At 31.3% G+C, this 11330-nt stretch overlaps 1 protein-coding gene across 4 annotated transcripts; it reads left to right on the forward strand.

Annotated features, from left to right (window-relative positions):
* The first annotated feature begins 446 nt into the window (after positions 1-446).
* LOC110689304 (probable isoaspartyl peptidase/L-asparaginase 3) lies at positions 447-4814 on the forward strand. Of its 4 annotated transcripts, none has more exons than XM_021866052.1 (7): positions 447-656; positions 778-949; positions 2943-3007; positions 3098-3490; positions 3603-3661; positions 4165-4269; positions 4461-4814. In XM_021866052.1, exons 1-7 carry the CDS (start codon positions 603-605, stop codon positions 4699-4701), a joined length of 1089 nt encoding a protein of 362 aa, XP_021721744.1. In that variant the 5' UTR covers positions 447-602; the 3' UTR covers positions 4702-4814. The 4 variants fall into 4 exon arrangements, with proteins under 4 accessions (XP_021721744.1, XP_021721745.1, XP_021721747.1 ...); XM_021866053.1 differs by having other exon boundaries at positions 451-653; XM_021866054.1 differs by lacking the exon at positions 447-656 and having other exon boundaries at positions 932-949; positions 3088-3490.
* Positions 4815-11330: the final 6516 nt, after the last annotated feature.

Genomic DNA, 11330 nt, shown 5'->3' on the forward strand with positions numbered 1-11330 from the left:
TTATTTTTTATATTGGGATTAAAACTCCCAATCCCACCTTCAATTCCCACTTACCAAACACCCCCATCGTGTTCGAAGGGTTTTAAATTTTTAATGTGTGCTCTGTATACTTATAACATATCAACTCAATATTTTACTTGTATTAAGGGTTATCTGTATACTACTATACCCTTACTTTGATAGAGTATATCTCAACAATACACTTGTGGAGTTGTGGTTTTAAGAGTGTCAAAGATGCTCTACCCGCCCAAAAACATGGTGTTTGGCCTAGTTTTAGCTTTTGGATCCTAGAAATTCCCTTAGAAGCTTGGCCAAACACGCTCTAAGTTTCTAACCATTATCAGTTCTGTTATTTCCAAACCAATATCCGAATACTCGGATATAAAAAACTACTATTCAAAAATTTCGGATATATGATATCAGAAATCATTCAGATCAGATACTTTGAATACCTATTGTAGTATTATCCTATTTGTATTAATTAAAATTGGTTACTAGTATCATTTTGTGTATTGGGTCAAACCAACCCACCCGATAACCCACTTTTGATAACTCTGATAAATCAATTCCCTGTTTTGGGTGTCACCCCAGAAAGAATCTGAATGGCGACTGCTGGGTTTAAGTCCCTCCTTATTACTACACTGCTTGTTACAGTAGTACTTCATCCTTCTCAAAGTTCAATTTTTGTTTATCTTTAATTTCTGGGTTTTTGTCAATTTTAATCATTAAGTCATTGATAATGATTATTGGGTTGTATCTTGTATGTATGTTTATTAGGTTGTCGCAAATGATGTTGAGAATAATGGGAAATACCCAATTGTGGTAAGCACTTGGCCGTTTGTGGATGCTGTTAGGGCTGCTTGGAGAGCTGTTGATGGAGGTTTTTCAGCCGTTGATGCTGTTGTTGAAGGTTGTTCTGCTTGTGAAGAACTCAGATGTGATGGTACAGGTATAATCTTCATAAATTATCTTCATTTATAACTTTGAGTTTCATATTTTTGAGGAAATTGTGTGATTTCTGTAATTCATTCATCATAATTTGCTCATAAATTGTTGCAAAGTTAAAATTGGGCACCTGAGTAAAATTAGTAATATGAAGTTTTTAATTGTACATAGTATGTTTTGGAACTGAATAATTTCTGGAGGGTGAGCTTGAAATGTGTTTAGTTGTCAATATTAAGATTTAGAAGGTTATGGCTTATTTCTTCTAAAAAGAAGATTATGGCTTATGATTTGGTGTTTTTGTTAAGAAAATAATGCAAATTTTCTATTTAATCAAATTTGAGGGAGAAATAAATTACATAAACAAAATGTCTATTTAACCCCTCTTTTCTCTGAGTTATTTTTCTTCTCTCAGATTTTCTCTTGAAATTTGATTAAATAGAAAATTTGTATTATTTTCTTAACAATTGGTATCAGAGCTACCGATCCACCTTCCGACATCCTCAAACTAAACAACCGCCTCATCAAATGAACTTTATTGGAGGCTGATGGCTTCTCATACATATTAGAGAGAGCTTTCATGAGACCTGCCGTTGTGGTTTCCTTTGCAATGTTAAACGCCACATTGCGTGATAACGTCAATCGAATAACTCCGAGTGCTTGTCTATCTAAAAGCTTCCATTCTGCTTCTTGATAGAGTTTTTTCTGGTATAAATAATCTTCAATCTGCATTTTCCAAAATCCGAAATCTTTACCATCGAATTTTTTCAAGTTTAACTTCTCCGTTGTCTGCAACCATTTCTCCCACTCAAATTTGACTTTTTCTTTTAGGATCGTTTTTATTTTTATCGTAATGTGGACTAATTGTCAACCAAGCTCTGATACCAATTGTTAAGAAAATAATGCAAATTTTCTATTTAATCAAATTTGAGGGAGAAATAAATTACATAAACAAAATGTCTATTTATACCAAAGTGCAAAAAAACACAACCCCTCTTTTCTCTGTAATTTATTTCTCCCTCAAATTTGATTAAATAGAAAATTTGCATTATTTTCTTAACAGTTTTGTAAATATTGTGTTAGTTTGGCTTACCGGGTGGTTTAGAAGTGTATATATCGTGTTAGTTTAGCTATGCATCAAGTGTATGACTCTTGATGCATAGCTTATGTATGAGCTTCCACTACATGTCTTCCCCGCATTCGAAGAGTGAACTTGTGCTATCAAGAACAATAATTTTTTTTTTCTTGATATATCAGTTGTGTGGTTGCTCTGTTGTTATGTATAGAGAGCTTATGATTGTGAAACGAAAACAAAATAATAAATGCAATCATCTGAATTATGTTAAGGTTGGTAGGGGTGAGATGATAACATGTATAAATGTATTTAGCCTTACTTCTAACAAATATAGTACATAGGTTGTCTTTGAAAAATTCGTTGGAAAATATTTTTGATAGGAAATATGAAAAACAAAGATCATATTCCTAAAGGTAGCACATTAAGAATGGAAATATCGATAGTTATGCTATTACCAGCTAATCATCATGATAATAATGATGATGTTAGTATTAATAGTTTGAAATCAAGGATTGTGGCCATAAGGCACCCTCTCTTGAACTGTCTTTTGTTGGTTTACTTATACTCATGTGTGAGCCCTCTGTGGCCAACATTAATTTTAGTAATTTGAAAGTTTGTGCACTCACTTTCCCTTTCTACTGCTGTAGTTTGATGGGGTTAGTACCAGTAACATTTGAATCTTTCTGCCTTATGTGGATCGTGTGGTGGCTTCATAGTATATAAGTTTCTAGTATTAAGTTGTAACTGTAACGGTAAGGTCGGTTACTAGCAGGTCTCAGTGATATTGAAAACTGACTGAATAAATTTTAGTTTTCGGCTTTTAGAATTTAGATTGTACATGTAATGTGGAATATAAAGTTGAACCATATGGTTGAGAATCTTGAGAAGTGATAGAATGTTGAAATGTGTCTTTGTGTTTGCACAGTTGGACCTGGTGGTAGTCCAGATGAGAATGGAGAAACAACTTTGGATGCTTTGATAATGAATGGGGTAGCAAAATTATTTCTTGCTCCCTTTTTACATGTATGCATGTTGTAGACATTAGCTCAATTTTTATTTGTTTTCTAAAGCATTTCATAGGCATCTATGGAGATTGGTGCTGTTGCTGCCATGAGATATGTGAAAGATGGTATTAGAGCTGCAAGATTAGTGATGCAATATACCGAGCATACTTTGTTAGTTGGAGAGCAAGCATCACTATTTGCCATTTCAATGGGTCTTCGGGGACCTATGAACCTCAGCTCTGAGGATTCATTGCACAAGTGGACTAAATGGAAAGAGAGTGACTGTCAGCCGAATTTTCGAAAGAACGTTTCCCCTTCAAACAGTTGTGGTCCTTACCATCCGACCAAAAAGGTTGGTTTTGGAGAGACGTCATGTCCTGCTGCAAATCTGGTAGAAACTTCAACTAGAAATATTACGCCTATTAACATCCACAACCATGACACTATTTCAATGGCTGTTATCGATAAGGTATGCTCTTCATGGCTAACCTACCTTGATTCCTTTAGTCAGTTTAGACTATTTTGAATTGTAATTGATACATTCTGTGATTAGAATAACTTAGCATCTGTAATTTTTATAGATGGGACATGTTGCTGTTGGTACATCTACTAATGGAGCAACTTTTAAAATCCCTGGCAGGTAATTTGGATTATACTCACTACCATAGTGTTAAGTATAGTTAGTGTTTTATTTTATTTTATTTTGTTTTATTTTTTACTGCTTAAAAAAATATATATAGATGAGATAGGTGTGAATTAGACTGGTTCTTAATTTCAGATTTCTGCATATATATAAGGAATGATACTTGTATATTTGTTCTTGTGATTTTGTGAATGTTAGAGCTACTTGTTGGAGCCTTATGTTTCAATTATTTTTAGGGACCAATAGTGGTTGTTACTTGTTAGAGGGTTGAAACTTTGGGAGAGGGAGGTATTGCAAGAAGCTTACCGTCTGTTATATTTTCCCCTGAAACAACTTAGTCTTCTTAATGATCCGAAGAAGTTTGTAACGTCTAATTGTATCTCATGCTCCAACGTATATGCAGTGCTATCATATGTGGGCCTATATTTTTATATAGTTGTTGGGTTGCTTTAGTATTTGGGTATCATTGTATGCTGACAGGATAATGCCATTGCAACCAGGGTCGGTGATGGTCCTATTCCTGGGTCTTCAGCATATGCTGATGATGAAGTGGGTGCATGTGGTGCAACAGGAGATGGCGATATTATGATGCGCTTCCTTCCATGGTTAGTTTACAGAACTTGTTGCTTAGGATCTGCATTATATTATGACTCAAGTATTTTAACACTCTCAGGCTCTCAGCTTTAATATAAGATCACATATACTTGCTTAATTATTAAGTTGCTAGGAAAAATGAACAAAAAAGTGAAATTTTTTGAATACTAGAGATACGAATTTATCTTTGTTTGATGAACAGCTACCAAGTTATTGAGAGTATGAGACAAGGAATGGAACCTAAATTAGCTGCTGAGAACGCGATATCCAGAATTGCTAGAAAGTTTCCCAAATTTGTTGGAGCTGTCTTTGCAGTGAGCAAGAATGGCGTACATGCAGGTGCTTGCCATGGATGGACATTTCAGTACTCGGTTAGACTTTCAAGCATGGACGACGTGGAGGTGTACACAATCATGCCTCAAATTGCAACTGCCAATGTTTGACAAAAGGCTCAAATGCTTATTGAGCATTACACCTGTTGTTTCCGTTCAGACTGAACTATTATGTATGTACTACTCCATATTTACTCATACTTAAATTCCTAGATTTCCCTTGAGAAAAAAAAAGTGCACAAAATATGGAGGTACATAGTACATAATAAGTGAGAAAAGATAAGGATCTAGGAGGTGAAGGGACTAACCTCCATCTCCCTCCCGTGTGACAGGGGTTTGAACCTCGCCCCCCTCCTGTGATAGGAGGGGGTTCCCCGTGTACCTTACCTGTAAAAAAAAAAAAAAAAAAAAAAAAAAAGTGAAAAGATTTTTTTAAAAAATAAAAACTTTTTTTAAAAATGTGAGAAAAGATAAAAATTAGAGGTTAGAAAAGATAAAATTTAGTAGGAAACTATCCTCTTATAATAAATAAATAGACAAATTACTAATAGGAAACTATCCTTATAGTTGTAAACTACTTACCTTAAGTAAACTTCTACGTATATTATATTATCTTCCAAATATACTCGTATGATATATTGATATCTTACTGTAATGCTGTACAATTATATATATGGGTGCTGATATTGCCAAGGCAAAAAAATCACTTCCAAGACAAATTATTTACCCGATATCCATAATATTTGAGAATCTTAATTTGTCAAACTTATAAATTCAATAAAATACATTGTAATATTTTGTTGCTGATAATAATAGTAGCTACAATTAAAATCTTTTCAACTCTAACTACTCGGTACTAATTATTCTCGTCAAAATATGCAATTAATTGAAATATTCACTATCATAAACTCATTAATTTAATATTTTATTGGGAGAGACACCATTATCAAAGCTTTGCAGATATTAGCTACCTCTAAACGTTTATAATTGACTATTAATTAGTAAAGGTACTTTCATGTTAACTTAAGATATACTGATGTTCTACTTTTATTATTAAATTTGCCATTGAAACAAAATTTCATATTTACTTTTTTAGGTGTTATTTTTTAATTTTATTTTTAATTATTATTATTAAATTTGCCATTGAAACAATCAAACAAATAATAGCACTATGTTTGTATATTAACGTGGGATACTTCAATTCTCAAACTCTTAAAATCTAGTTAGGATTGGTAGAAAAAGGTTTTTAATTATTTATCATATTCATTGGCAGATTAATGCTAATTATATAATGATGGAAGAAGATGTGCTATTGGAAGTTTTGCGTTATATCCATTACAATCATCAATTCAACTTTTGATTATATTTTGATTCTTCTAATATCGATTATTAGAATGAATTAATTAACAAAAAAGTATATGTGCATGCATATAGTAGTGGTATGTACTTTGTGTATAGAACGGGATTACGGGAACAAATAAGAATAATGTTGCATATCTTTACAAAAATATGTATAAATACAAATGAATCCAATAAGTAAGAAGAGTGTAAGACTACTCAAAAAACTACTCAAACATAAAATAAAAAAAATATTTAGCTACTATTATTTTTGGCAATAAAATATTACAAAGTATTTTATTGAATTAATAAGTTTGACATATTAAGACTCTCAAAGATTATGGGTATAATAATTTGCCTTTAAAGTGACTTTTTTGCTTTGGCAATATCAGCGCCCATATATATATACTACGTATATTGCTAAATCAAATATCAGAATTCAGAAATTGTTCAAATTTATAATTGATGGGAAGTATAATCATCATTAGGACAGTATGTATGAGCGCGGTAGCAATAGCAGCGTTCATGGAAGTAAAACGATGTTGGTCTAATAATAATAATAAGAAGCCATTATTACCATTGAATCCAGAAGAGGATGATGATGAAGTGCAGGTTGGCCTTAATAAGCCAAGAATTAGTTTGAATTCTATACCTCCGGAGTTGATAGAGTTAATCTTAAGTAAAGTCGATGACATTATAAGCCTTTGTCGCTGCTCCATTGTCTCTCGTCAAATGTATGATATTGTTACATGTAAGAGGGCCATCTACTTTACCATGCCAAGGTCGTTAATTAACTACCCAAAAGTGTCGCCGCCGTCATGGGCGTCATCATTCTCTATCGTCATGTGTCCGTTCCCTCCAAAATTAATCCAGCATGAAGTTGATCGTTGTATATTGTCGGTGAATCAAAAGAAATTATGTGATTTTTTTACAAGGTTTTCGCTTCTTGAGTCTGTGTTTGTTCAACTCCCGCCTCAACCCGTAACCTCAGCTGATTCCTGGTTTAGGTGGGATTCTCAAATCAATGTTACCTCGCATAATTCAAGTTATTATTTTATTTCTGTTGATGCTACCATCATCAATAATACAAGTAATAATAATAATAAGGAAATTTTGATTTTTGCTACCTATCAAACACATCAAATTGAATTTTGCTACTTTTTAAAATTTTGCTACCACTGAACGGAATCGTTAAAAAATCCGTTAAGTGGGTCCATAACGACATGTGTCGTGTTATTATTGGCCAAAAAATTAAAAAAATAAATAAATTTTTTTTTAAAAAAAATAAAAAAAAAAACCTAAACTACCCAGCCACCACCCCCTTCCCCCCAACTCACCGTACCCTCCCGAAACCACCACCCGCGTCGCACCACCAGCCCCAACCCACTGAACCCTCCCCCTCCCTTTCCCGCAACCGCGTCGCCCCCAAAAACCACCAAAACTAAAACCCTAGATCCCACCACGGCCACGAATCTGGCCACAAATGGCCGAAATCGGCCGGTTTTGGGGCTCAGTGGCTTTAACCGGCCGATTTCGGTCTTTTAAGGCCAGATTCTTGGCCGTTTTTGGGGACGAGGGTTTTGGATTTAGCGGTTTTGGGAGCGACGCGGTTGCGGGAAAGGGAGGGGGAGGCTTCAGGTGGGTTGGGGCTGGTGGTGCGACGCGGGTGGTGGTTTCGGCGAGGGGTGCGGTGAGTTGGGGGGAAGGGGGTGGTAGCGCGGGGGTGGTGGCTGGGTAGTTTAGGTTTTCTTTTTATTTATTTTTAAATTTTTTTATTTTTTTAATTTTTTGGCCAATAATAACACGACACGTGTCGTTATGAACCCACTTAACGGATTCCGTTCAGGGGTAGCAAAATTTAAAAAAATGGCATATGTTAGGTAGCAAAATAAAATAAAAGTTTTGATAGGTAGTAAAATTCAATTTGATGTGTTTGATAGGTAGCAAAAATCAAAATTTCCTAATAATAATCAAAGTGCTCCGGTTGTATGGCCAGTCACGTACAAAGAGGCTACTCGAAGAGGGGACGTGACATGGAGGCACTTGAAGCTCCATGCTAATACGGTTCTAACACAATTTCCATCCATGAAAATCAATCCTAGCGGAAAGGCATTATATCAGCACCCTAGGTTGAAAACGATTGTGAGCAAAGACAATGACACTAATGGTAATAGTAACGGGAGGCTAACTTTATATAAAACCGATAAAGATGAAGATAAAGATAAATTATATGGATGCAAATTTTGTTATGTGTATAATGAACTGGAGTTGAAGGCTAGTGGTGTCACCATAAAAGATGCATGGCTTTGGTTTTACTACTATGACAAAGGACGCGTTGAAGGTGATGATGACGGTGATGATTTTAGCAACGCAACACATGAAGATGATCTTATCAAGTCTTGCTTCGATAGAGGGGATTATTTAAGAGAAGAGCTTAAAGAAGCTATTACGAAAATACTCGGTCATATCAACACGTTACACTTCTCGCGCCCTTTGGGGATAGTCCAATCACAGAGTATCCTCAACAAGTTGTTAAACTTATAAGCATAGCATACCTTTACAAAGATGAATACCTATGATTCCATCTTGTTTCTGCCTTAGGAGATGCGGGGCGGGGCGAGTCTAGGGGCCGTGATCAAAGATGGGAATGGGGCTTTGCTGTTGGCAGGAAACTTGGGGTATAGGGACTTGGTGCTTGAGTGTGATGATGCCATCAATGTGGTTCGTGTGATTAAACAACTAGCAACAGGAAGGAGCTGCTCTTATCTTCTTATTCTTTGAGGATATTTTCGGAATTTGAAATTCTCTTTATAGCTTCAATTGCATTTATGTTAAATGATCCGGTAATACAGTTGCCCACTTAGTTGGGACGATTTAGGTATATTTACAAAATTATTGTCCACGTAGGATCGAAAGTACGTTTAGGTCTATTTTATTTTTTAAAAGACAAACCGCTACTTTAGATAGTGGTATTCTAAGTAGCAGTTTTCCTTAATTTTTTATAATAGATCTTGTTAGATTCGTCTCATCATAAACTTTTTCAAACATGTAATTTTTATAATTTTTTTTTAATACGTAATAACAATAAGTAAATGATAATCAAAAGTTATGTTCTGGTCTGATCTGATCTGATCTGAATCTTTTTGATTTGGTCTGATCTAATCTAAATTTATTAAGCAATAAGCAATCTAATATATATAAATAAAATAGGCATTTTTGAAGAGCATTGGGAGCGCCACATAAGAAATGGTATATTTTCGACCAATTAAAAATTAGATTTCTATTTTATTTTAGAATTAAAAAAATCATTCGCCACCTAAACAAAAGTGACGAATGAAATTTAAATTTTTTGCCACGTAGGTAAAAACGACGAATAGTAATTTATTAAAATTTTAATTATTTAAGAACACTAAATTTTTTCATTTTTATTTGTTACAAAACTAACAATTATCTTTATATATAAGGATTTATATTATTTAAAAAACTAAAAATTATATTTTGATATTTAAAAAATATAAATTATCATTTGATGTTAATTGGTTAAAAGACATAATATTTTCATACAAAATTTTAAAATTATAATGCAAGAAAAAAAAAATTAAGAGTATCACCAAAAAAATATTTATATAAAAAAAGGAATATAAAAATTTCTGCATCGCACGCCACATAAGCAAAAAAAATATTTCAACCAAAATTAGAATTATATATTAATTTAGAATTTAAATTTTCATCGCTATTTAAGAAAAAATTAACAAATGAAATTTGAAAACAAAAAAAATAGTAATTTAAGCTTTAAATTATGAAAAAAAAATTATGAAAAAAAAAACAAAAATTATCTTTTTTATTATCTTTTACATTAGGATTTATATTATTTTAACAAATAATTAGAAATTAAAAAATATATTTTGATTTAATGATTTTATCTAACTATCCGATGAATGAGATAATATTTATTTCAATTTAAATTATAAATTCAAGTTCTATATATGTAAAATTTGAATAAGAATAATTTAAAACTTAACAAAATTTTTTACCATAAAAACAAAAAAATATTAAGAATTACAAAAAAAAATATATACAAAATGAAATATTTAAAAATCGTGCAACGCATGAAATTAAAAAATCACTCGCCACTTAAACAAAAGTGACGAATGAAATTTTAAATTTTTGCCACGTAGGTAAAAACGACGAATAGTAATTTATTAGGATTTTAATTATTTAAGAACACTAAATTTTATCATTTTTATTTGTTACAAAACTTAAAATTATCTTTAGATATTAGGATTTATATTGTTTAAAAAACTAAAAATTATATTTTGATATTTAAAAAATATAAATTATCATTTGATGTTAATGGTTTTAGGTAAATATCTAATGATATGATATTTTCATACAAAATTTTAAAACTTATAATGCAAGAAAAAAAATTAAAAGATCACCAAAAAAATTATTTATATACAAAGGTGTATTTTCGACCAATTAAATATTAGATTTCTACTTTATTTAATTAAAAAAATCACTCGCCACTTAAACAAAAGTGACGAATGAAATTTTAAATTTTTGCCACGTAGGTAAAAACGACGAATAGTAATTTATTAGGATTTTAATTATTTAAGAACACTAAATTTTATCATTTTTATTTGTTACAAAACTAAAAATTATCTTTAGATATTAGGATTTATATTATTTAAAAAACTAAAATTTATATTTTGATATTTAAAAAATATAAATTATCATTTGATGTTAATGGTTTCATGTAAATATCTAATGATATGATATTTTCATACAAAATTTTAAAACTTATAATGCAAGAAAAAAATTAAGAGATCACCAAAAAAAAATTTTATATACAGAATGTATATAAAAATTCGTGCATCGCACGCCACATAAGCAAAAAGTAATATTTCGACCAATGAAAAATTAGATTTATATATTAATTTATAATTTAAATTTTCAGTCGCCATTTAAGAAAAAATTAACAATAGAAATTTGAGAATTGAAAAAAAACAAAAATTATCTTTTATATTATCTTTTACATTAGGATTTATATTATTTTAATAAATAATTAGAAATTAAAAAATATATTTTGATTTAATGACTTTATTTAACTATCCGATGAATGAGATAATATTTATTTCAATTTATAAATTCAAGTTCTATATAAGTAAAATTTGAATAAGAATAATTTAAAACTTAACAAAATATTTTACCTTAAATTAATGTTAAAATAATAGAATAAAAAATAAAAACAAAAAAATTAAGAAATTACAAAAAAAATATACAAAATAAAATATTTAAAAACCGTGCATCGCACGGGCTTATATCTAATAAGCATCTAAAATAAGTTGAAGAGAACAAGTTTTTAATTTATGCATTAAAATTGAATAGTAAAATTGAATTGT

Source organism: Chenopodium quinoa, unplaced genomic scaffold, assembly GCF_001683475.1.
Source record: "Chenopodium quinoa cultivar QQ74 unplaced genomic scaffold, ASM168347v1, whole genome shotgun sequence".
NCBI lineage: Eukaryota > Viridiplantae > Streptophyta > Magnoliopsida > Caryophyllales > Amaranthaceae > Chenopodium > Chenopodium quinoa.

Excerpts from the sequence above, each read along its gene's own strand:
- LOC110689304 (XM_021866052.1), top strand. The coding sequence starts at position 603 with ATGGCGACTGCTGGGTTTAAGTCCCTCCTTATTACTACACTGCTTGTT. Across the intron at positions 950-2,942 it reads ACTCAGATGTGATGGTACAG|TTGGACCTGGTGGTAGTCCA; the intron begins GTATAATCTTCA and ends GTGTTTGCACAG. Across the intron at positions 3,491-3,602 it reads CAATGGCTGTTATCGATAAG|ATGGGACATGTTGCTGTTGG; the intron begins GTATGCTCTTCA and ends TAATTTTTATAG.